At 44.1% G+C, this 26331-nt stretch overlaps 1 protein-coding gene across 1 annotated transcript; it reads right to left on the reverse strand.

Moving 5' to 3' along the window:
• Positions 1-235: 235 nt before the first annotated feature.
• Positions 236-21909, reverse strand: LOC111953232 (matrix metalloproteinase-14). Its single transcript, XM_023972368.3, is given in 16 exon segments — positions 236-1906; positions 1909-2037; positions 2040-2108; positions 2111-2119; positions 2609-2724; positions 2903-2939; positions 2942-2965; positions 2968-3048; positions 3216-3299; positions 3302-3350; positions 6800-6936; positions 7476-7637; positions 8214-8521; positions 8824-8946; positions 9229-9377; positions 21335-21909. Coding segments are annotated over 16 exon segments (1680 nt in total). The 5' UTR covers positions 21431-21909; the 3' UTR covers positions 236-1799.
• Positions 21910-26331: the final 4422 nt, after the last annotated feature.

A 26331-nucleotide genomic window follows, 5' to 3' on the forward strand; every position in this document is an offset into this window, starting at 1 on the left:
AGTTGGAATGCACAGAACCAGAGAAGCAGCTCTTCATTCTGTTGTTTGCTCAGCATTCCTAGTCCTATTTGAATAGTGGTGAGGCCAGCGGCTATTTGTTAGTCAGTCCGAAGGCCATTCTCTTCCCCAGTGTTTGTGTGTGTTACGATAACATAAAATGACTACCAAAAAGTAAGGCATGACTCATTTTAGAAAATATTTTTTCTTTAATTTTAACTCATGAAATGCAAAAAGGTGAAACAGGAAAAACAATCTAATTCCCTTTTTTTATTGATATCATTATCATTATAAATATCATTACCGTTATCATTGTTATTACTAAAACAATTCTACCTCCTTTTTCAATTTGTGTAATACTTAAAAAKATTAAGCATCATCAGAATTGCTTATAAATAGTTTTGTGTGATTGTTCTTATATGCCAACCAAGCAATGGGAAAAGTAGTGTTTCAAAAAAGGAAACACTTTCAAAGTCGCCCAAGTCCACCACTCAAATGTGAAATTTGGGAGCCATTTTGATTGATCTTTGTCACGTTATTGTCTCTGTCCAGCAGGACTCGAAATGACAATGTACAAAAACAACAAACACCATTTACTYTACGACTACACCTGGAGAACAACAACAACAATAATAATAACCATAGTCATAATAATAACAACAACATTTATAACAATGATAGTAACAAAAACATAACAAACACGATAATACATTAGTATTTGGAATGGGTGACGTAATGAAACTTCACTGCCTTTCCATGGAGTAATATTGAAACTGACTTTATTGTTGAGCCACTGGCTTTATTGTTGAGCCAAAATGGCTACTTTAATTCCATCCAACTTTGACTGCTTACTGAGACCAGGCTCTGTACCAAGGGCCTGTGRGATTTCAGATACATTTGTAAACTGGGCGGGGAAGCTCCTTTTTTTTAGGATACAAACAGTCTTTGACCCTCTATGACAAGACCTTAGCCTTTCTCACTATGAGGGGTGTACAATATACAACACCTTCACATCTACCCCTTTATCATCTCATTAGCGGCGAGGGTAGTGCCCATAGCATGCTCCTCGCAATACGACCACAACTATAAGACCATGCTGCTAGCTTGAGCACAATGAGAGACTGGGGTTAGTATCTTCTCTCAGTGGTAGGAGAAAAGGAAGAGAGAGCTGTTCGTTTGTGTTCGGCCCTGGATTTCATCATTAGAGCGAAACCAAYAAATGAAATACGCAAAGTAGCTGTATAAAAGGTTTAAAATGTAATTCAGGCAGCAGTTCAGCTGGAATCGTCAACTAGGTGGGATGGAGATTTTAGGAGAGGAAGAAGGAGAACGGATAGAATGGAGGGAGGGACACATGGAGACGTGATAGTAGATTTATTGCAGATGGGGTGTCGACCACACGGAACGTTGATCACGATCATCATCTAATAATTCCCTTCCTCTGTGTTTTGTGCAGGGGCCTGTTTCTAATTTCAAACTCGCAGAGCTGTACATGTAAATAGATAACATATATTTGTCTTTCCTGATTGACTCTCTTTCCTCCCTCCTCCCTGTCCCTCTCCCTCTTTCTCGACTTCTGGGCCGTATACAAACCAACCAACCAACCAACCAACCAACCAACCAACCAAACCCCATGTCCAACAGCCCTTCCATTACCCCTTCTCTTTTAAAACCCCAACTCCTTTCAGCCTACTTTACTCACCCTCACCCTCCCAAACCCCTTTTTCTTCCAATCTTTCAATTCATTCAGTCGCTCTCTCTCTTTCTGTCCCTCTGCCTTCTTCATTCGGTTCAGTTCGTCTCTAGACCTTGTCCAGTAGAGATCTCTGGCAGTAGAGGAGACGTCGTGGCGTCCCGTACTTCCTGAAGAACAGCAGGGCTCCCAGAGTGAGGACCACGCAGACCAAAATAGGAGGGAGAGGATCACCACGCCGCCGCGTGGCCCGCCTTCTCCCTCCTCCACCTCGATGATGATCACTCCTCCTCTCGCCGTCCCGCTTCTTAGGCTCCTCCCCGCGCAGCCCATCCATTCGCTGAGCCCGATTTGGGGTAGCCCGACTCCACCCTCATGTGCTGGTTGTTGAACTTCCAGTACTTGTTGGCTTTGTAGAGTAGGTGTAGGCTGGAGAATGTTGAAAAGAGAGAGGGAGGATGAAAGGTCCGATATAAATCTAATTAGAAACTGGGTGGTTCGAGCCCTGAATACTGATTGGCTGACAGCCGTGGCATATCAAACTGTATACCACGGGTACGAAATAAACCTCCTGTAACTACATTGGTAACCAGTTTATAATAGCAATAAGGCACCTCGGGGGCTTGTGATTATTGGCCAAAATACCCACGGAATATACCACGGCTGTGTCCACCACTCCGCGTTCGTTGTGTATACGATAAGCCCTTAGCGTGGTATATTGGCCATATACCACCCCCCCCCAGGCCGTTATTGCTTAATTATGATTACCTTCAGAAATTGCAGCGTGTTGCTGTGGGTCTTGATAGCCTCCTCTATTATCACAATAGAACTGTCATTTCTATCCTTTTCGATTTATATAATGCTCAATGGCACTCCTAAAGAACATCCCCTTTAACATGCACGCCTTGACAACCTTACATCCTTCTTCGCTCATGATGGCAGCCTTAATGTTGTCGGGGACACCCTGCCATGTGTTGATGGGTTTGGGGTAGTCTCTGTCCACAGTCTGGGACTCTTCATTGAAACGGTAATACCTGACAGACAGAGAGAGAGGCGGGTTACGGAGAGGGAAGGGAGAGGGCAAAAACAACCAAAAGAGAGGAAGAAAGAAGACGAGAGGGACGGATAGTGGACGAATCTGCTCTTTCAGATAGAAAGGTACACAGGAAAGAAAAAGAAAGAAAGGAATGAAGGATGAAAGACGAGACTCACTTGGTCCCTCTGAAGTAGTATGTCTGTCCGGTGGGGTGTAGAAGAGAGCAGCGTCCTTGTCTTTGGCAGCCCTGTGCCCAGCTCCTTCAGAGTCTTTGGGTAACCCTGCTCCATACTGGACTCTGTGAACACCCAGTACTTGTCACCTGGAGGAGGAAGAGGGAGGGAGAGAAAATCTATAAGCACACAGATCTGAAAAGATATACAAACAAAACAATGAACGACTACCAGTAACTAGAATGGGCTTATCAATGACAATGCAAAACCATCATGCGAAAAATGAAAAAGACATTGCCAATTGAAGTGAACCTACCCTTGAAAAATACAAATTTGCCATCGTTCCTCTCGTAGGCAGCGTTGATGTTTGGTGGCAGTCCCTTCCAGAAGTGACCGATGGCATGGGGTAACCCTGGAGCACCTTGTTGTCCGACACGCCACACCACTTATCCTTCACCAGAAAGACAGAGTGTTTACATAGTCAGTACATACACACACCCACATAGGTTCGGTAGTTGAGTGACTTGATGTGCCATTCAGTCCTTCTCAGTGGGTCTCAACCTTTAAGTCTTTACTGAAGACTCATCTCTTCGTGGGTCATATGATTGAGTGTAGTCTGGCCCAGGAGTGTGAAGGTGAACGGAAAGGCTCTGGAGCAACGAACCGCCCTTGCTGTCTCTGGCTGGCCGGTTCCACTCTCTCCCCTGGGATTCTCTGCCTCTAACCCTATTACAGGGCTGAGTCACTGGCTTACTGGTGCTCTTTCATGCCGTCCCTGGAGGGGTGCGTCACTTGAGTGGGTAGAGTCACTGACGTGATCTTCCTGTCTGGGTTGGCGCCCCCTGGGTTGTGCCGTGGCGGAGATCTTTGTGGGCTATACTCGGCCTTGTCTCAGGATGGTAAGTTGGTGGTTGAAGATATCCCTCTAGTGGTGTGGGGGCTGTGCTTTGGCAAAGTCGGTGGGGTTATATCCTTCCTGTTTGGCCCTGTCTGTGGGTATCATCGGATGGGGCCACAGTGTCTCCTGACCCCTCTGTCTCAGCCCCCCAGTATTTATGCTACAGTAGTTTATGTGTCGGGGGGCTAGGGTCAGTTTGTTATATCTGGAGTACCTCTCCTGTCTAATCTGGTGTCCTGTGTGAATTTAAGTATGCTCTCTCTAATTCTCTCTTTCTCTCTTTATTTCTCTCTCTCGGAGGACCTGAGCCTAGGACCATGCTCAGGACTACCTGGCATGATGACTTCTTGCTGTCCCCAGTCACCTGGCCGTGCTGCTCCAGTTTCAACTGTTCTGCTTGCGGCTATGGAACCCTGACCTGTTCACCGGACGTGCTACCTGTCCCAGACCTGCTGTTTTCAACTCTCTAGAGACAGCAGAGAGCGGTAGAGATACTCTTAATGATCGGCTATGAAAAGCCAACTGACATTTACTCCTGAGGTGCTGACTTGCTGCACCTCGACAACTACTGTGATTATTATTATTTGACCAGCTGGTCATTTATGAACATTTGAACATCTTGGCCATGTTCTGTTATAATCTCCACCCGGCACAGCCAGAAGAGGACTGGCCCACCCTCATGACCTGGTTGCTCTCTAGGTTTCTTCCTAGGTTTTGGCCTTTCTAGGGAGTTTTTCCTAGCCACTGTGCTTCTACACCTGCATTGCTTGCTGTTTGGGGTTTTAGGCTGGATTTCTGTACAGCACTTTGAGATATCAGCTGATGTAAGAAGGGCTATATAAATACATTTGATTTGATTTGTGTAAGTGCATTTACGGTGCATTCGGAAAGTATTCCAACCCCTTGACTTTTTCCACATTTTGTTACGTTACAGCCTTATTCTAAAGTGTCTAAAATTTTTTTCCCCCCATCAATCTACACACAATACCCCATAATGACAAAGTGAAAAAAGGTTATTTGAAATGTTAGCATAAAAACAGAAATACCTTATTTACATAAGTATTCAGACCTTTGCTATGAGACTCGAAATTGAGCTCAGGTTCATCCTTTTTCCATCTACAACTTGATTGGAGTCCACCTGTGGTAAATTAAATTGATTGGACATGATTTGGAAAGGCACACACCTGTTTATATAAGATCCCACAGTTGACAGTGCATGTCGGAGCAAAACCAAGCCATGAGGTCGAAGGAATTGTCCGTAGAGCTCCAAGACAGGATTGTGTCGAGACACAGAAATGGGGAATTGTACAAATAATTTCTGCAGTATTGAAGGTCCCTGAGAACACAGTGGCCTCCATCATTCTTAAATGGAAGAAGTTTGGAACCACCAAGCCACTTCCTAGAGCTGGCCGCCCAGCCAAACTGAGTCAGGGAGATGACCAAGAACCCATGGTCACTCTGACAGAGCTCCAGAGTTCCTCTGTGGCGATGGGAGAACCTTCCGAAGGCCAAACATCTCTGCAGCACTCACCAATCAGGCCTTTATGGTAGAGTGGCCAGACAGAAGCAACTCCTCAGTAAAAGGCACATAACAGCCCCCTTGGAGTTTGCCAGAAGGCACCTAAAGACTCTCAGACCATGAGAAACAAAGATTCTCTGGTCTCATGAAACCAAGATTGAACTCTTTGGCCTGAATGCAAGCGTCACGTCTGGAGGAAACCTGGCACCATTCCTACGGTGAAGCATGGTGGTGGCAGCATCATGCTGTGGGATGTTTTTCAGCGGCAGGGACTGGGAGACTAGTCAGGATCCAGGGAAAGATGAACGGCGCAAAGTACAGAGAGATTGTTAATGAAAATCTGCTTCAGAGCGCTCAGGACCTCAGCCTGGGGCAAAGGTTCACCTTCCACCAGGCAACGACCCTAGCACACAGCCAGACAACACAGGAGTGGCTTTCCTAGACTGGCCGCCCAGCCAAACTGAGTCAGGAGTGACCAAGAACCCGATGGTCACTCTGACAGAGCTCCAGAGTTCCTCTGTGGCGATGGAGAACCTTCCAGAAGGACAAACATCTCTGCAGCACTCCACCAATCAGGCTTTATGGTAGAGTGGCCAGACAGAAGCAACTCCTCAGTAAAAGGCACATAACAGCCCCTTGGAGTTTGCCAAGAAGGCACCTAAAGACTCTCAGACCATGAGAAACAAGATTCTCATGGTTCAATGAAACCAAGATTGAACTCTTTGGCCTGAATGCCAAGCGTCACGTCTGGAGGAAACCTGGCACCATTCCTACGGTGAAGCATGGTGGTGGCAGCATCATGCTGTGGGATGTTTTTCAGCGGCAGGGACTGGGAGACTAGTCAGGATCCAGGGAAAGATGAACGGCGCAAAGTACAGAGAGATTGTTAATGAAAATCTGCTTCAGAGCGCTCAGGACCTCAGCCTGGGGCAAAGGTTCACCTTCCAACAGGACAACGACCCTAGCACACAGCCAAGACAACACAGGAGTGGCTTCGGGACAWGTCTCTGAATGTCCGTGAGTGGCCCAGCCAGAGCCCAGACTTCAGATCTCTGGAGTGACATGAAAATAGCTGTGCAGCAACGCTCCCCATCCAACCTGACAGAGAGGATCTGCAGAGAAGAATGGGATAAACTTCCCAAATACAGGTGTGCCAAGCTTGTAGCGTCATACCCAAGAAGACTTGAGGCTGTAATCGCTGCCAAAAGTGGTTCAACAAAGTAAAAGGTCTGAATACTTATGTCAATGTGATATTTCAGTTTTCGCTTTGTCATTATCGGCTATTGTGTTTGATTGATGAGGGAAAAAAACACATTTGAATCAATTTTAGAATAATGCTGTAACGTAACAAAATGTGGAAAAAGTCAAGAGGTCTGAATATTTTCCGAATGCACTATATGCCAATATYTGTGTATTTCTGTGCCATGTGTTTCAGTGTGGTTATGTGTTCGTCTATGTAGTAGTTTATGTGTTCCATATTTACCTTAAAGACAAACATCTCCCCCCTGAGGATGGCGATGGTGTCGAAGTGTCCCTCGCAGACATCTGGTCCGTGTCCGGGGTGGTCTGGTGTGGAGGGTCTGGTGGGGCGGGGGGGAGGAGGGGGAGCTCCGGACGACCCTGTGGTCGGACACGTTCAAGACAACATGAGGAAAGACGATAACCAGAGGTGGACTTGAGAGAGAAKGAGTGAGAACTGAGTTGACAAAATGAATGTGAAGTCCTTCTTTCTGTGAACTAGATAAGAACTTCCTGCCCTTTTAGGATTCCTGAATAATTATAAAGAGACAGTTCGTATTAAATATTGCTGTAACATTCCAGGAACATTGCTAGAACTTTCTAAGAACATTGTTACCACATTCCATGAAACTACACTCTTAGAAATAAAGGTGCTATCTAGAACCTAAAAGGGTTCTTCGGCTGTTCCCCTGGGTGAACCCTTTGAAGAACCCTTTTTGGTTCCAGTTAGAACCCTTTTGTTCCAGGTAGAACCCTTTTGAGTTCCATGTAGAACCCTTTCCACAGAGGGTTCTACATGGAACCCAAAATAGTTATACTTGGAACCAAAAAGTATTCTACCTGGAATAAAAAAGGGTTCTCCTATGGGGACAGCTGAAGAACCCTTTCGGAACCCTTTTTCTAAGAGTGTAGGAGTTTACCATAGATTGCCTGGATGCCTCGGCGATCGTCATCAGGCAGCTGGAAGTTCTCTGTGTCCATCCACTGGTAGAATGGAGCCATGATGGCAGACGGGTCGTTGGCGTGTTCTAGACCCAGGGCATGACCCAACTCATGGACCGCAACCAGGAACACATCATTACCTACAGAGGTAGAGAGAGAGAGTAGAGAGAGAGGAGGAAGAAACAGGTGGGAAGAGAGAAAAGACCGTTTGAAAAGAGAGTAAAAGTAGCACGTTCACCAAACAAAGTACAGTACTGTGTAACTCAGACTGACTGAATTCCGACTTACAGACAACCCAGTGAAAAACACTCAGGTGTCTATTTTCACTRGCTCCCACTCCCTGTACCTCCTGTATAAGTCTCTACGCTTATTATCTTCCCCCCCCCCGTTCGCTTCTCATCTCCTCTCTCCCCTGGTCTCGACCCTATTCCAGCTCTCACTCCTKTTTCTGATAATCTCTCACCTTCAGTGGAGGTTGGTGGGAGGAGCCATAGGAGGACGGGCTCATGGTACTGGCTGGAATGGGATAAATGGAACGGAGACGAACGTGGTTTTCATGTGTTTGACACGTTCCATCTGTTCTGTTCCAGCCATTGCAATGAGCCCATCCTCCTATAGCTCCTCCCACCAGCCTTCCCTGCTCACCTGCTCCCTCTTCCTCCCCCTCTCCCTCACTTTCCTCTTCCCCCCTCCGCCCCATTTCCCTTGTCTCTTACCCCCTTGGTCGACGTAGCCGGTAGTCCAGGGCTCGGCATTGTCAAAGTGCGTGTCGCCCCCTATCCCGTTCCCGGGGAAGTACGCGTGGGCCAGGAAGCCGCCCTCGCCATCGAACGGCGTGCTGTCGCCGTGGAAACCCTCGGAGAACGAGAGCATGATGTCAGCGTACTTGTCGACCTTGTCCCMGATGTGGCTGTAAGGGATCTCTCGGAAGCGGAGAGGGATGGCTGCCTCCCACACCTTAAACGCCCGGCGGATAGCCTCGTARGTGGCGTGTTCCCCAATCTTAGGGGTGTAGTTCTGTATGCTAGGTGAGGGAAAGGAAGGAAATAGCAGATTTMACGTTTTAAAGAATAAATATATAATAATATCTTCTGAAATGTGTATTGGTTGTGTTTGTTCGATGCAATCTCAATATGATTCCGTTTTGATTGATTAATATTCCTTAAGAACTCTAGGAGATCTAACAAGTTACTTGAGGTAAATATTTTATTTATACTGTATGTGTAATTCTTATATGTGAAAAGTGAACTTTAAAGACTGAAGAGGACGTTAGACTCATTGCGTACATATTAGCTGTGTCGTAGTAGTAAAGCTGTGTAGTCTTACCTGAAAGTGACTTCTTGTTTGTCCCACTTCAGCCCCTGTACGGCGTATCTCTTCCTCCTCAGGTTGCTCTTCAGCTCAGATCCAAACTTGTCTGGTACGCCACAACGCGGCCGCTTCATCGCCCTGGCAACAGCAAGACACACCTGTTTGTTACCTTTACCATGTTACAAACTGTACAATGTCTATATCTGAGTAAATCATTAGAGCTTATGAATGGGTTTAGTACCACATCTGGGGTAATGACATCGCTTAAAGTGGGTTAGCTGTTCTYTATTCAATTCTGAGACTACAATTCTCATGGGCACTTTAAAAACAGCCAACAGCATGAATCTTTAGCAATAAGTTATGCGCATAACGCTTCAATATTTGCATTCTTTGACTTTGTCTCGGTCACTCAGGACTCACTGTAGGGTGTTGGTGTCCATAGATCCGGTGACGGTGAGGCCGTAGAACTTCTGCATGGCTGTGATGGCCGTATTGATGGACTTGGGGGAGCGGATAGCCTGGGCTCGGACYTCCCCTGGAGGCAGGTAGCCATACTGCTGAAGCCATACCTGGGATAGAAAGAGGAGAGAGGGGAGGGTAGAGACAGTTAGACCCTGGACAATTCAATGTCTTTGAAGATAATGGTAGAAAAGGACACACACTCACACACAGACACAGATACACACACATCTCTCTCTCTCTCCCCTCATTCCTCTCTCTCTCGTTCTCTCTGGATTTTCCCACCATTTCCATCAGCCAGAAACAACACAGAAACCGACCCAGGATGTCATTGTAAAGAATGTTTTGTGTGTACATGTGTGTCAATATCTGTGGGTGTGCCTGTTTGCCTACTTACAGTGCTTGTCTGAACGTGCGCTGTGTGTATGTGTTGTGTGAGGGTCGTACAAGAGCGTAGAGATTGAGAAGAAGAATGAACGAGAGAGGGTAGTAGCCGATCTGGGTGGGTGGCGTATGGGAGTTTTTAGTTTCATGTTTGAATATAAACCGATAGCGAAAGCGGACATTGGACAAAACACGCCTCTGGTGTTGGTAGCCCAGGACATACAAGCCCACTCGCGCTCCTTCTCCTTTACAACAGCAAACAGACAGAGATTGGTCAGACTCGAACAACACACACACACACACCACCCACACACACTATCAGACACACACACGAAGTCTCTCTACACAACACACACACACAACACACACACACCACACACATCAGTACGCACTCACGCGACACGACACTTTGAATTTACTACAAAAATATTCTTATTGCAAGAGTTACTGCAATGTAAATCTTCCATTTCTGTGATAAATCAGATGAAAGAACAAATTGTCGCTCGCTCTCTTAGTAGGCTTATGCTCGTGGTGTCTCATTTTGAAAGGAAACTGCTCTGTACATTTTGTTAGTGAATTGGAAATTGGTAACGCGCTAGAAACTTAGGAAGACGATATCAAAGCCGAATAATGGATTCCATATCAGCGACCTATCGTGAGAACCATAAAACACTGATATGGTCGTATTCATCACGCCATGGACTCGTCTTAGTTCGTCTATTCTCTTCAGTGCTAAGAACTCTCCACGGGGGCTCTATATGTAAAAAATTAGACCGTGAGTGGACTATATACTAGACGGCATAACAGTCGCCTTAGTCGTTAAGGGGAGAGCAGTGAGTGATCGGATTTCTATTACCCTAATCTAAAGAAATGGAAGCCTGGCCTTTGCTAGCTTGGTTCTCAATCTAATGATTCATCCTTGATCAATCGATTTAGGGAAGAGTCCTCTGTCAGCCTAGCTGTTCTACTATCAGCAATGGGAAAGCGTGTCTCTTACTTGCTCTTATTCCGCCCTGGTTCTCCTATCAAGAATGAAAAAATGCTGCTAGCTGGTTCTATGCTGGGCATCTACTCGAATGGAAGCCTTCTCTAGCCTGGGATTACTCCACAACCCGTGCTCTACTATCAGAATGGCACTAGCACCTTTGAGCTGCTACCAGCCTGGCACGTTTCGGGCCCTATCAGAATGGAAGCCTTTGTAGCTGGTCTCTCTATCGATGGAAGCCTTTCTGCTAGCTTGCTTCTCCTATCAGAATGGGAAGAAGCGCTTCTGCTAGCTGCTTTCTCCTATCAGAATGAGCCTTCTGCTTAGTGGTTCTCCTTCAGAATGAAGCTTCTGCTAGCTGTTCTCCTATCATAATGGGAAGCCTTCTGCCTAGCTGGTTCTCCATCATGAATGGAAGTCTGTCTTGCTGCTTGGTTTCTCTAGTCATAGAATGGCAGTGAGTGAGCTCTTTGGCCTTAGGTGTAGAGCTGGGTTCTCCTTTACCAGGTGAGATCATCTATCAGCACTTGGAAGCTTTATGCTAGTCGCGCTTCTCTAGACTTGAAAATATTACAGAGAACTATATGAGAAGCGCGACTTCTGCTACTGACTGTGTCTTCCTTGCTATCAGAATTGAAGCTTTGCTAGTGGTTCTCGCGCCACTATATCGAGAATGAAGCCTTCTGCTAGCTGGTTCTCCCTACTCGCAATGGAAGCTTGCTTAGCTGGTTCTAGAAAGTTGAAAGAAGGTTGCTATATCAGAATGTGGCAAGCTAATGTGCATAGCCGTTAGACAGGTTAATCCATGCCTTGAAGTACGCTTAGCTCACACCTACTAAGATGTGCATTGTAAGAGACCAATTATGGTTCTCCTGAAATATAGTGGAGCATATCCGTTATATGTGATAACGACCTAAATATCACGCGCTTTACGGAAAAAACACTTGAGTATATGCGGATGTTATTTTATGTGGAGGTTACGTTTTCGCTGAAAGTAAAATGGTCTGGACTAAAGAAGTGCACAGTGCTGATTTTACACACAAGCCAAATCTAACAGCTCTTCTACTAAGCTACAACAGTTAGGTTATCAAGTCCAGTGAATGCAGTATACCTGCAAAAAGAAAGCCAAGAGTCAGTGGGCGGAGCTGCTTTAGCCTCTGGCCCCGTTTTAATCAGTCCATAAGTGAGTGAAGTGAGTGAGTGTAAAGCTGAGTGAGGTGAGGTGAGGATCGATGCTGGGTGATGATGTGTGTGAGAGAAGGAAAGAGAGAGATCTTTTAGATGATGAGACTGAGGAGAACGAACGCAGAAATGACGAGTACTGAGAGTGAAAAGCATGAGCGAAATAGAGAGAGAGAGACGAGAACGAGAGCATTGATTAGAAACATATGGATGGAGGAGAGAAGATGGACGAGAATGAAGAGCAATGAAGTGAAGAGAGCATGGAGGAGGTAGTATGATCCTAAGAAGTACATAGACTATAATAGATAGAGAGAGATTCATGAGAGAGAGAGAGTACAAAGAGGTATTTGGGGATCAGTGGTCTAGATCACCACGGGACGAGTTTGACTACGTAGGGCTAATGCGAGATTAGGATGGGAGAGGGTAGGGTAACGCGACACACAAGACATGATCTGATAACTGGAGCAACATCAGAACAATCCTTCAATTTCATTATGGAGGATTGTAATTTCATTTTCTACAGTCGATTACATGGTTATCAAACATCATGGACAAGTTTGTTCATGTGTGTGGGTGAGAGACAAGATGAGTGTGTGTGTGTGTGTGTCTGCACAGACAGGCAGTCAGGTGAGTGTCTCAATCTTTTCCACAAATTCAGTCAGTGGAATTACAGAGAATTCTTCTGTAATCCCAGAAAAACCCCAACCCTCTCTCTAACTTATTCCATCTCTCTCTAACTTACTCCATCTCTCTCTAACTCCTTTTCTCTTCAAACCCCCCACCCATGTGTGTCTATGTAATAGTATACATTTTACAGTTAGTTTGGGTGAATATAGTCAGCCTTCCTCTTTCCTAGAATGTCTCTCTCTCACGTCGTTTTAGATGAGAGGTCTTTTTTTTAATATAGAGAAGAGTTGAATTTAAATGAGGGAGGAAAAAGAGAGGAGTGTAAGAGAGTAAGAGTGAGGAAATGGCTGGCTTGTACCTGGGCAGAGATATTACCACACACAGCCACAGCAGACAGGGTGAAAAACAAGGTTCAATTATAGGCTGCAGAGTGAGGTAAACTCTCCCTTTGCTCATGTCAGCACTGCAGCCAGCCCCCTCTTTCAGCAAGACCTACACACTGTATCAATCCATCTGGTCCCCACCTCCAACAACCTCTCTCCATGTCTGTATATCTAACTCCCTCCAAGCGCCCTCTCTCTCTCCATCTTCCCCCCCCCCCCCTCTCTCCATCTCTCTATCTGACTGCTCCTAGTGTGTGCTGTGGCTCCACTGTGGTGACGCGTCTGGCTCTGTGAAAACACTCTCAGCTCAGTCAGGATGAAAAGTTCCCCCCCCACACCGAGAAGACTCTCTCTCCTCTCGCTCTCCTTCTCTCCTTCTCTCGCTCTCTATCTTGGTCTCCTCTCTCCCCCACGTGTCCCCCACCCTCTGCTCTACCCCCTCTCTCTTTCTATCTCCCAAAGCCTCACATCCCCTTTGACAACGCCAGCTATCCCATCATGCAACTCTCCTCTGGAACTCCCAGCAGCAGTTCCAGTCTAAGGTTCTATTTAGTAGGACTTCTACGTCGCTTATTGCCAGTTTCGGGGTAACTACAAACCCATGTGTGTGTGGTCATAGCCTCGGGTCATGTGACTGCGATTTTAGTAAACAGACYCAAGTCCCTATGAGTTACGCAATTTGCAGCGATTCATATATTCTAAGGAAATGCATTTCAACAAAGACGGGCTGTGTAACCTGCAAAATAAAATAGTGAGTAGATTGATGACAAATATAGATCCGGTCCAACATTAGTAACATCTGTCATTCATTTCAACCAGCAGATAGTGATGCAGATGTGACTAATAATGTCATCACATCATATGATATGACAGTCAGATCAGGTGCCACTATTGGTCAGACACTCATGAAAGTATTAGACACCCTGAGGATAAAGTAGCCTGATAATATACTAGTACCTACTGTATACTACCTACTGTATAGTACCTACTGTATACTACCAGGGATGTGAAACTTTGATGGGGGTGCCCCCCCCCTATTTTTTGTTGTTGCAGTTGATGCCCTTTGCAACCACGTACCTATGTTGCAGTTTTTCTGCTAATTTCCTGCAATTCTACAAAACGTTCCATAGGGTGGAGGCAAATGTTTGCCGTGTTTAATATGATAACTGATGATCAATGGGCCCAAGCCCAGTTGGTAATTCGACCATGCTTACTGCAAGTTTAAATAGCTGGCCGCTAGACTAACTTACCAATATATACCATAAGGTATTTAGCAAGAAGCAATTCTGCCAAGTGTGAAGATACTGCAGATATTTGCGTTTCAAGCAAACTGAAAAGAGCTGTCTTTCAGCCCTCTCAGTCCACATGTCTTTTATAGTGGATCTGGTTTTCTTTAGGCAGAGGAATTAGTGGTATCTTTTCCCGACTCTCTTTTTTAATAGTTCACTGATGCTGAGAGAGAGAAGGCGGGAGAGAAGAAAAAAAAACGGAGAAAAGGAAAATAAAACGTTAATTGGGATTGACGTATGGAACGACAATGAAGGAAAGTGAGAAAGAAATGGGGGATAAAGATGTAAAAAAAAAAATTAAATTAAAATAAGAAAAGGGTCAGAAAATAGGGGACAGGAGTATTAAAGTTTAATTTTATATTGAGGGAGACGGAGTAGACTGAGTCAGTTGTTCCCCTTCAGGCGGTGCCAACGGAAAAAACAGACACCAGAGTTTGGTCGTAAGCGGCTCAGTCTGAGAGACACATTAGCCTCCCTGGCCTCCTAGTGTGGCGTCCRACATCTCTGACCCATTTCAACCTGAACCAGCGCTACACGCTAATGCTAACTAACTAATGCTAACTAAAGTACTTTTACTGTATATACACGCTTAATACAATGTAAAATAGCTGAGTTCCAGGCTAAAGGAGCGTACATTTATAACATAATAATACACTTGGCTAGTCTTAGGCCTACCCCTCAAGTGGCCAAGTATGGCCGAGTCAACACTGGACGCTAGCTTGCACATGGCTCCAATCTACACAATTACACCCAACCAAACCGTAGGTGTCCTATGCATATTGTTTCAAAGAATATCAGTTTATGAGCCTCAATTTCCTAACCTGGGTTCATATAGGGGATGTAACGATTCACTGATACACATCGGTCCCTGATTAAATCGTTTAAGATATGAGTGCATAGGTCCGGGGGGGCCCAAAACCGATCATACATCGGTAAGAAAATCCATTCAAACATTACGAATCGGCGGTTTACAATTCTTTCTACCTTCCCGAAAATACCTCTCATCTTTTGTGACAACTGCGTCCTCCCCTTCAGGGTTGAACTAAGCATGTAATTATGTTGACAGTCATTGATCTACAAGTCACTTTGCATACCAAACAACCCCAGGCAATATCAGTATTCTAGTCAAACTGCTTGATGTGCGCAGTTTGCTACATGCTGATCGGGGCTTACATTGGATTTGATTTTGATTGTTCAGGTTCACCATCGGCAAAAGTTTTGGTCGTTTTGCTTGAAACAATCAGTATATGTGGTCATTTTTAGACATACAGGATAAAGTTGATAATTTCATTACGAGGACAGCAAATCACTTTTGCTACCTGCACTGCATGGTCGAACATCTTCTACCTGCATTGCACGGTCAAACATCTTCTACCTGCACTGCACGGTCGAACATCTTCCACCTGCACTGCACGGTCAAACATCTTTCCACAACTGCACTGCACGGTCAAACATCTTCTACCTGCATTGCACGGTCAAACATCTTCCACCTGCACTGCACGGTCAAACATCTCTACCGCATGCACGGTCAAACATCTTCTACCTGCACTGCACGGTCAAAACATCTTCCACCTGCACTGCACGGTCAAACATCTTCTACCTGCACTGGCACTGATCGAACATCTTCTACCTGCACTGCACAGTCGAACATCTTCTACCTGCACTGCGCGGTCAAACATCTCTACCTGCACTACACGGTCGAACATCTTCTACCTGCACTGCCAAACATCTTCTACCTGCACTGCACGGTCAAACATCCTCTACCTGCACTGCACGGTCAAACGTTTTCTACCTGCACTGCATAGTCTACCTGCACTGCACGGTAAAACTTTTGCTACCTGCACTGCATAGTCGAAATCTTCTACCTGCACTGCACGGTCAAACTTTTGCTACCTGCACTGCATGGTCGAAGCAGGATAAGATGAGAAACTCACTCTGAGTTCATCAACATCCAAACAGTCTAAACCTGTGGTTCCCCAAACGTTTTATTGTCCCGTACCCCTTCAAACATTCAACTTCCAGCTTGCGTACCCCCTCTAGCACCATGGTCAGTGGACTCTCAAATGTTTTTTTTTGCCCATCATTGTAAGCCTGCTACACACACACAATACGATACATTTATAAACATAAGAATGAGTGTGAGTTTTTGTCACAACTCGGCTCTTGGGAAGTGACAAAGAGCTCTTATAGGACCAGGGCACAAAAATAATAATAATCAATAATTTTGCTCTTTATTTAGCCATCTTACATAATAAAACCTTATCTGTTCATCACAAACTGTGAATAACTCACCACATGTTAATGAGAAGGGTGTGCTTGAAAGGATGCACATAACTCTGCAATGTTGGGTTGTATTGGAGAGTCTCAGTCTTTTCCACACACAGTCTGTGCCTGTATTTAGTTTTCATGCTAGTGAGGGCCGAAACTCCACTCTCACATAGGTACGTGGTTGCAAAGGGCATCAGTGTCTTAACAGCGCGATTTGCCAAGGCAGGATACTCTGAGCACAGCCCAATCCAGAAATCTGGCAGTGGCTTCTGATTAAATTACATTTTCACAGAACCGCTTGTTGTAATTTCGATGAGGCTCTCTTGTTCAGATATCAATAAGTGGACGAACTCAAAACTTGAGTTCATTTGCACACAAAAAACAATACAATAATGGAAAGACCTGTGTGTTGTCCTTGTTAATGCAGAAAGAGAAGATCTCCAACTTCTTAATCAATTTTGTTCCGCACATTGAATATAGTTGCGAAGAGTCCCTGTAATCCTAGATTAGGATGATTCACCCAGATAGGCCAGTCGTGTGAGAAACTCGTCATCATGCAAGCTGTCAGACAAGTGAAAATGATGGTCAGTGAAGAAAACTTTAAGCTCGTCTCTCAATWAAAAWAAAAAAACGTGTCAATACTTTGCKCCTTGATAACCAGCGCACTTCTGTATGTTGTAAAAGCGTTACATGGTCACTGCCCATATCATTGCATAATGCAGAAAATACACGAGAGTTCAGGGGCCTTGCTTTAACAAAGTTAACCATTTTCACTGTAGTGTCCAAAACGTCTTTCAAGCAGTCAGGCATTCCCTTGGCAGCAAGAGCCCTCGGTGGATGCTGCAGTGTACCCAAGTGGCGTCGGGAGCAACTGCTTGCACGCGCGTTGTCTCCCTGTCACGGCTTTTGCGCCATCAGTACAGATACCAACACATCTTGACCACCAAAGTCCATTTGATGTCACAAAGCTGCCCAGTACTTTAGAAATATCCTCTCCTGTTGTCCTGGTTTTCAGTGGTTTGCAGAAGAGGATGTCTTCCTTAATTGACCCCCCATAAATGTAACAGACATATATCAGCTGTGCCAGGACCGCCACGTCTGTTGACTCATCCAGCTGTAACGCATAGAATTCTCTGGCTTGTATGCAGGGGCAGTGTAGTACTGCTGGTAGTAGCAGTAGAGCTGGTATGTGTCTCTATGGACGCGGGCCTTACTTTTTTAACCATTTATCAATTTTTGAGCAAACAGAGTGAGCAGCAGCTACGTTTGGCTACAAACGGACCATTAGTGGAATTCCTGCGAGAGAGTAACGATTAATGTGATTGGATGTTAATTATTTGACTAGGATGCCTGTATTTGACATTGTGTTGTTATTTCGTTGAACACTAGACGGTTTCATTTTATTTTTGGCAGTGAAACGAGGCTACCCAGGCGAGAAAAAAACKTCACCCAAATGTATAGCCCCGTTGGAAAATATAAATGGACTGTTTGAAAATGTGAAGAATTTTTTAAAATAATAATTTAAATAATTTTTTAACATAAAAATAAATTATTTGGCATACCAGGTACCGCTGGGGGTACGCGTACCCCAGTTTGGGAGTACCTGGACTAAACCATTTGATTATGAGACGGGGGTTACACAAAGTTGTGCTATATATTCATTGGCTATGTCATAGCTATTTTTTAAAGATAAATATTGATACATTACCAGCTCTAACACTTTTAATCTYCACAAATGAATTATTGGGTGATGGGGGGGTGGTAGATTCKCAGTTTCCGTTATGGCTCAGCTCAGGTGCCTATACACCACATAGACATAATTTACACACACACACACACACAAAAGTCAGCTCAGACAGATCCAGCTCAGAGGCCCTGCTCATGAGCTCCATCAGCAACAGATTATAATTTATAATGGAAAATTACTGTGTTTATGCATCGAATCGCATCGCATCGATTCATACCGAATCGCTTCAAACTAAAACATATTGTTCCTGTATCATATTGGAGCCCATGTATATAGATACATATCGAATCGTCTTGAAAGGAAAAGTTGCACATCCCTTAATCATCTGGGCCACGAAGGCTAAATTCTATGTCTACTGTTATGCAAATAATGGGTTCTAGGATGAAAACTGCCAGGATAGCACTTGAGGGGAATGGATAAACACACCATCTCTCCATAGACATCCATCGGTTGGTTTGTTTTCCCTGTGGCAGATAGATTAACTGAATATTTTCCTGCCCGAAAATGTTTAAGTGACAGTGAGCACTTGTAGAACAGCATGCGCCAGCACTTTTCCAACAGGGTGCTTCAACCATACAAAAACAACCCAGACAAACCATAGAAATATAATCAATAGAGCAGACATTCCCATTCAAGTGAATGCTCTGTGATGGGTGGATCGGCAACAATATTGAATATACCGATCATAGAAATAGAACTATTCATTCTATTTCTATGGTACCCACACTGTCCATTTTTATTTATTTATTTAACTAGGCAAATCAGTTAATAACAAATTCTTATTTACAATGACTGTCTAGGAACAGTGGGTTAACTGCCTTGTTCAGGGGCAGAATTTTTACCTTGTCAGCTCGGGGATTCAATCTAGCAAACTTTCGGTTACTGGCTCAACACTCTAACCACTAGGCTACCTTCCGCCCCAAATTACTGTGGTCTGAGAATGTATCCCGTTCTAGTATTTCTATTTCTATGGGCCCAACCCATTTGGGAATGGACCCCTGGCATGATCTCTTCCCTGTGATCCCGAGACACGCTAGTCACCTTGCCTCCAGATGTCTGCTGTTATCGTGTTTGAAAAAAACTTCAAGGACTTTCAGATTCAGACATACGTTGCGGAGATCTGTGAAATGGATCTTTCCACTTCCATTGGCTAAGATAAAGTCCAACCAGCAATTTTATAAAAGTGAGACAAGGTGTTTTTGTAAATAAAAGTTAATAAAATTAAATAAAAGGAGGGTTTTTTCTTGGATTTATAGTATGTGCACAAAGTAATGTACATATATAGAGTAAAGGGATATTTTGTGATGTATAGCTCTTTTTGTTACTCTCCCATTTCAAAAAGCGCCGCTCGATCTTAAGAGAAGCCTATGACTGTGAATATTTGCTAAGACATTCTCCTCACTCATCACAGCTTTAAGTTAAATTGTAGGCTTAGCCTCCCTGGCCTATCAAGTTGGACTCCGCGGGCAGTGACTTAATACTAAATCACTAAAAAGGAATGTCCGAAAATTCTACTCCTACTTAGTTCTGTGCTTTCATACCGTAAATCGGAATTTGTCAGCATAAAATCAACATCCCATCCTCTCATCTCAACCCTATCCATTATTTAGCCTATTCGTCACTCTCGTGCTCTGTTCTTTTATCCCTCCCACACAACAGACATCYTATTCATCATAGGTTACCGTTACATACAGTGTACTACACACAGGTGATTTAAACCAGAAACCGTTAATTACTGATAATCCCATCTTCCATCATGGCTGCTATGGGCAGAGAAGGTCGAAGTTTCCCTCAACTGCTGTTCCAGGGTCAGATAATTCCATCTTGCTTATGGCATTCCTTGGGATTTGAGGTTGGGTAATCTGCCTACTCCTGTAGGAATATGGGCAAATTTGATGGGCCTTCAGGTGGCATTATGGGTAGGATTTGGAATGGGTAAACTGAGCCTAGATCTGTCATGGACCCAGCATCAACATCTGCAGTCTTATTGTGACACTGTGCATGCTTTATTACCGTCTCAGTGTTGTGTGTGCAGTTATTACACTATTATCACAGGGTTATAGATGTTGTATTGATTGGTCCACTAAACAGTGGCCTCGTAAATGGACAGTKTCCCAGGCATTTCTAACTGACAGTGCAACCAGTGGTTGACCATGTCTCGCTGACTGCATAAAGAATAGGGTGCCATTTCGGACGTCCATCATGTCTGGCTGACTCAGACACCAGCTGTTTGTGGTCACTGAGTCAGGACCTGAGTTTCTCCAAGCATCCTGTCTTTTTTAATAAGAACAACCTCTATGTGTAGGCCAGGGAGGGCCAGCACTGAAAAGACTAGGAGAAATGCATGAGCACCATTGGATACCTTTGACTTGGCGATTGGCTATTGCAGTCATGGCTAATGTTGGTTATTCTTGATGGTTTGGGATGTATCTAAAAGCGCACTGGGATGGGTAGATAGAGAGTTCTGGAATTCCTGAAGAACAGATCTAGAATTACCCCAGGCCAGAGGCATCATGTCACCTAATCATTTTGAAATGACACCATGACACAATATAGTGTGACAAAATATAGTGTTTGTGTAGGCTATACTTTAGTAGTCCCACCAGTTACAATGGGTATGATGCCTCTGTTGCTCCAGACAGTCTTCATGTCCAGTTTGCTAAAAGAGAGAACAGCTTCCTCTCCAGTCTCCAGTCTCTCTCTACCATAACTCAGTACAGATGAAAACCATTACCCCCCCGCCCGCCCACACACACACACACACACACCACAGCCCCCAGTTTCTGAGAACAAAGCAGCTGACTTGAATTTTCACAACTCTGTACTCCCCCAACGCTTTTAACCCTCCTCACTTCTTTCTCTTTTAAACCACAAAATCAGAGTCATGTAATTTTTCTGACTATTATTTGTATTTTCATCTCTTTTTCAGATTCTACTGAAATGTTCACTGGTTTTAACCTTGCCTTTCAATTGCCCTCAATTTATAGATCATGCCACCCCATCATGAAAGACCAAGAGAAAGAAAATAGTGCCAATTATGAAGACTGGTACAGAAAGTGTAGACACTATTGGCAATAACACATAGTAGTTGATATATACTCCCACCCTTCTCGTATAAACCTTAAGCAATGTCTGCCTTATTATACTTTAAAATAGTTTTTAAATAGTTTCTGAGTTTATGCATGTTGTCATAATGATTTACCTCTGCCTTTACTTCGTTTTCCGTTGAAACAACTCCAAAGAACAGTCCGCACGTCAGCGTCAGGAGCTGGATCACCTTCTCAAGCCGGGGTAACATTCCTCTATATGTGCGAGTTACCAAAAAAAAGAGGATAGACAACCTCACAATGGGATTGCTTCTATTGGTTTTCCACGTTATTAATTATAATCCGTCGTGATGATCTTTAAAAACCAAAATAATATGCCACTAATCTGCCCTCATGGATACTTTCTTGCCACACTTCAAACTCTACACAACAAATCCTTTGTGGTAGCAAAAATCATAAATACATGTAAAAATATATATATATAATCTTACAAATCTGTTCAAAAACTCAAATCCAGAAGTTGGTGGAAAAAAATCGCTGCAATCTCAGCGCTTCATAGTTCCTCTCTCTTTTGTCCCCCCAAATTATTTTCTTTATTTCCCTCTATTTTGACATCGCTCTCTGACGTGTGGACGTGGTTGTGCTAGCTASTCGGAACTAGGAAACTCGGAAATGTCCGACTTGCTGATTCGTTGAACGCGGCACGTGAATAAATACAACCAGTTAGCAAATCTGACATTTCCGAGTTTCCTAGTTCCAACTAGTAGTAGAACGCGACAAGAGTCCTTCAACAGACAATATAGATAGATAGAATGATAGATAGAGAGAGAGACTTTAGCTATTTGCACATAGTTACACCACTGTAACTACCACATATAGCCATAACATGACATTTGAAATGTCTCTATTCCTTTTTGWAATTTTTACTATACATATTTGATTGTTTATTTAAGTTTTATAAAAATAAAAAAGTTTAACCTAGTTTAACAAGTCAGTTAAGAACAAWTTTTTWTTTACATTGACGGCCTACACGCTGGGCCAATTGTGCACCGCCCAGGTTGGGATACAGCCTGGATTGTGATTCATTCTAGGGTTGTGATACTTGCTATGGCAATGTAAACATATGTTTCCCATGCCAATAAAGGCCATTGAATTGAATTGAGAGAGAGAGAGAGTTCCTCCATCTCCATCCAATCCATCCAATCCACCTTTCCAGAAACAAGTCTCTCACTGTTGCCACTTGTTATAGACCACCTTCTGCCCCCAGCTGTGCCCTGGATACCATATGTGAATTGATTGCCCCCCATCTATCTTCAGAGCTCGTACTGTTAGGTGACCTAAACTGGGACATGCTTAACACCCCGGCCGTCCTACAATCTAAGCTAGATGCCATCAATCTCACACAAATTATCAATGAACCTACCATGTACAACCCCAAATCCGTAAACACAGGCACCCTCATAGATATCATCCTGACCAACCTGCCCTCTAAATACACCTCTGCTGTCTTCAACCAGGATCTCAGCGACTGCTGCCTCATTGCCTGCGTCCATAATGGGTCTGCGGTCAAATGACCACCTCTCATCACTGTCAAACGCTCCCTAACACACTTCAGCGAGCAGGCCTTTCTAATCAACCTGGCCCGGGTATCCTGGAAGGATATTGACCTCATTCCGTCAGTAGAGGATGCTTGGTTATTCTTTAAAAGTGCTTTCCTCACCATCTTAAATAAGCATGCCACATTCAAAAAATCTAGAACCAAGAACAGATATAGCCCTTGGTTCACTCCAGACCTGACTGCCCTTGACCAGCACAAAAACATCCTGTGGCGTACTGCATTAGCATCGAATAGCAACTTTTCAGGGAAGTTAGAAACCAATATACACAGGCAGTTAGGAAAGCAAAGGCTATCTTTTTCAAACAGAAATTTGCATCCTGTAGCACAAACTCCAAAAAGTTCTGGGACACTGTGAAGTCCATGGAGAATAAGAGCACCTCCTCCCAGCTGCCCACTGCACTGAGGCTAGGAAACACTGTCCACCGATAAATCCACGATAATTGAACATTTCAATAAAGCATTTTTCTATGGCTGGCCATGCTTTCCACCTGGCTACCCCTACCCCGGTCAACAGCCCTGCACCCCCCACAGCAACTTGCCCAAGCCTCCCCCATTTCTCCTTCACCCAAATCCAGATAGCTGATGTTCTGAAAGAGTTGCAAAATCTGGACCCCTACAAATCAGCTGGGCTAGACAATCTGGACCCTCTCTTTCTAAAATTATCCGCTGCAATTGTTGCAACCCCTTTACTAGTCTGTTCAACCTCTCTTTCGTATCGTCTGAGATCCCCAAAGATTGGAAAGCTGCCACGGTCATCCCCCTCTTCAAAAGGGGAGACACTCTATACCCAAACTGTTACAGACCTATATCTATCCTACCCTGCCTTTCTAAGGTCTTTGAAAGCCAAGTTAACAAACAGATCACCGACCATTTCGAATCCCACCGTACCTTCTCCGCTATGCAGTCTGGTTTCCGAGCTGGTCATGGGTGCACCTCAGCCACGCTCAAGGTCCTAAACGATATCATAACCGCCATCGATAAAAGACAATACTGTGCAGCCGTATTCATCGACCTGGCCAAAGCTTTCGACTCTGTCAATCACCACATTCTTATCGGGCAGACTCAACAGCCTTGGTTTCTCAAATGACTGCCTCGCCTGGTTCACTAACTACTTCTCAGACAGAGTTCAGTGTGTCAAATCGGAGGGCCTGTTGTCCGGACCTCTGGCATTCTCTATGGGGGTGCCACAGGGTTCAATTCTCGGGCCGACTCTTTTCTCTGTATACATCAATGATGTCGCTCTTGCTGCTGGTGAGTCTCTGATTTACCTCTACGCAGACGACACCATTGTGTATATTTCTGGCCCTTCTTTGGACACTGTGTTAACTAACCTCCAGACGAGCTTCAATGCCATACAACACTCCTTCCGTGGCCTCCAACTGCTCTTAAATGCAAGTAAAACTAAATGCATGCTCTTCAACCGATTGCTGCCCGCACTTGCCCGCCTGTCCATCATCACTACTCTGGACGGTTCTGACTTAGAATATGTGGACAATTACAAATACCTAGGTGTCTGGTTAGACTGTAAACTCTCCTTCCAGACTCACATTAAGCATCTCCAATCCAAAATTTAATCTAGAATCGGCTTCCTATTTCGCAACAAAGCATCCTTCACTCATGTTGCCAAACATACCCTTGTAAAACTGACTATCCTACCGATCCTTGACTTCGGCGATGTCATTTACAAAATAGCCTCCAACACTCTACTCAGCAAATTGGATGCAGTCTATCACAGTGCCATCCGTTTTGTCACCAAAGCCCCATATACTACCCACCACTGCGACATGTGTGTTCTCGTTGGCTGGCCCTCACTTCAAATCAAATCAAATGTATTTATATAGCCCTTCTTACATCAGCTGATATCTCAAAGTGCTGTACAGAAACCCAGCCTAAAACCCCAAACAGCAAGCAATGCAGGTGTAGAAGCACGGTGGCTAGGAAAAACTCCCTAGAAAGGCCAAAACCTAGGAAGAAACATAGAGAGGAACCAGGCTATGAGGGGTGGCCAGTGCTCTTCTGGCTGTGCCGGGTGGAGATTATAACAGAGATTATAACTTCATATTCGTCGCCAAACCCACTGGCTCCAGGTCATCTATAAGTCTTTGCTAGGTAAAGCCCCGCCTTATCTCAGCTTACTGGTCACCATAGCAGCACCCACCGGTAGCACGCGCTCCAGCAGGTATATTTCACTGGTCACCCCCAAAGCCAATTCCTCCTTTGGCCACCTTTCCTTTCAGTTAGTACTCTGCTGCCAATGACTGGAACGAATTGCAAAAATCACTGAAGCTGGAGACTCATATCTCCCTCACTAACTTTAAGCATCAGCTGTCAGAGCAGCTCACAGATCATTGCACCTGTACATTGCCCATCCAACTACCTCATCCCCATATTGCTATTTATTTMTTTGCTCCTTTGCACCCCAGTATCTCTACTTGCACATTCATCTTCTGCACATCTATCACTCCAGTGTTTAAATGCTAAATTGTAATTACATTGCCACTACGGCCTATTTATTGCCTTACCTCCCTAATCTTACCTAATTTGCACCCACTGTATATAGATMTTTTAAATATTGTGTTATTGACTGTAGGTTTGTTTATTCCATGTGTAACTGTGTTGTTGTTTGTGTCGCACTGCTTTGCTTTATCTTGGCCAGGTCGCAGTTGTAAATGAGAACTTGGCCTATCTGGTTAAATAAAGGTGAAATARWTTTTTTTAAATATCTTACAGATGTTTATTTATTTTTATTTTTTATTATGAACGAAAAAAATACAAAAATAGAAATATACAAACAAGAGTACATAAACCTAACAGACAGAGGTATTACATATCGAGATACATGTTCAATTTGTCAAAAAGTTTTATGGTGTGTATTGCTTTTTTGTTTTTACATTTACTGATAATTTCAAAATATTATTTCAATTATCTCTTAAATAATGGGAAGAGGGGTTTGTTCTCCGCCCACTTCATTTCCATCTTACCTCTCAGAGAGGTGAAGAAACAGCGGTAGAAGCTGTGTCCGTATAAATATGAACATTCATTTATCATAATAAATCAAAAACAACACCCCAGGATAGTGTAAATTATCAAAAATAACTACAAGAACAAGTTAGGCAGACAATTCAGTAGTCATTTGATTTRAATCCACGTTGTCTCAGTCCATTGACGAAATACATAAAATGCGTGTTACCTTGCTGATTACAAAACGTGCTAATGCAAATAATGTTACATTGTATTCTCGGATGCAAGGCCGTCTGCTATAATACAATTCCACTGTGGTATACCCCATCTGAGGGATCGTCTCACTAGCCTAATCAATTCTGACACCTGGTGGTGAAACATGATAACAAAAATTCATCCAAAACTGCCGATATAAACACAATTGAAACGAATTCGTGAATCGTGGAACAAGTTACATTTGATGATAAATCTGATAAAATTATTCGTACACTGGTTTGGCTCTTTAACATTGGAGTTTTTTGGGGCGTTGTGACAGCGGAAGCCTCAGTCTGAGCTTCTAGCACCACCCCCTCT

This window comes from Salvelinus sp. IW2-2015, linkage group LG3, assembly GCF_002910315.2.
Source record: "Salvelinus sp. IW2-2015 linkage group LG3, ASM291031v2, whole genome shotgun sequence".
NCBI lineage: Eukaryota > Metazoa > Chordata > Actinopteri > Salmoniformes > Salmonidae > Salvelinus > Salvelinus sp. IW2-2015.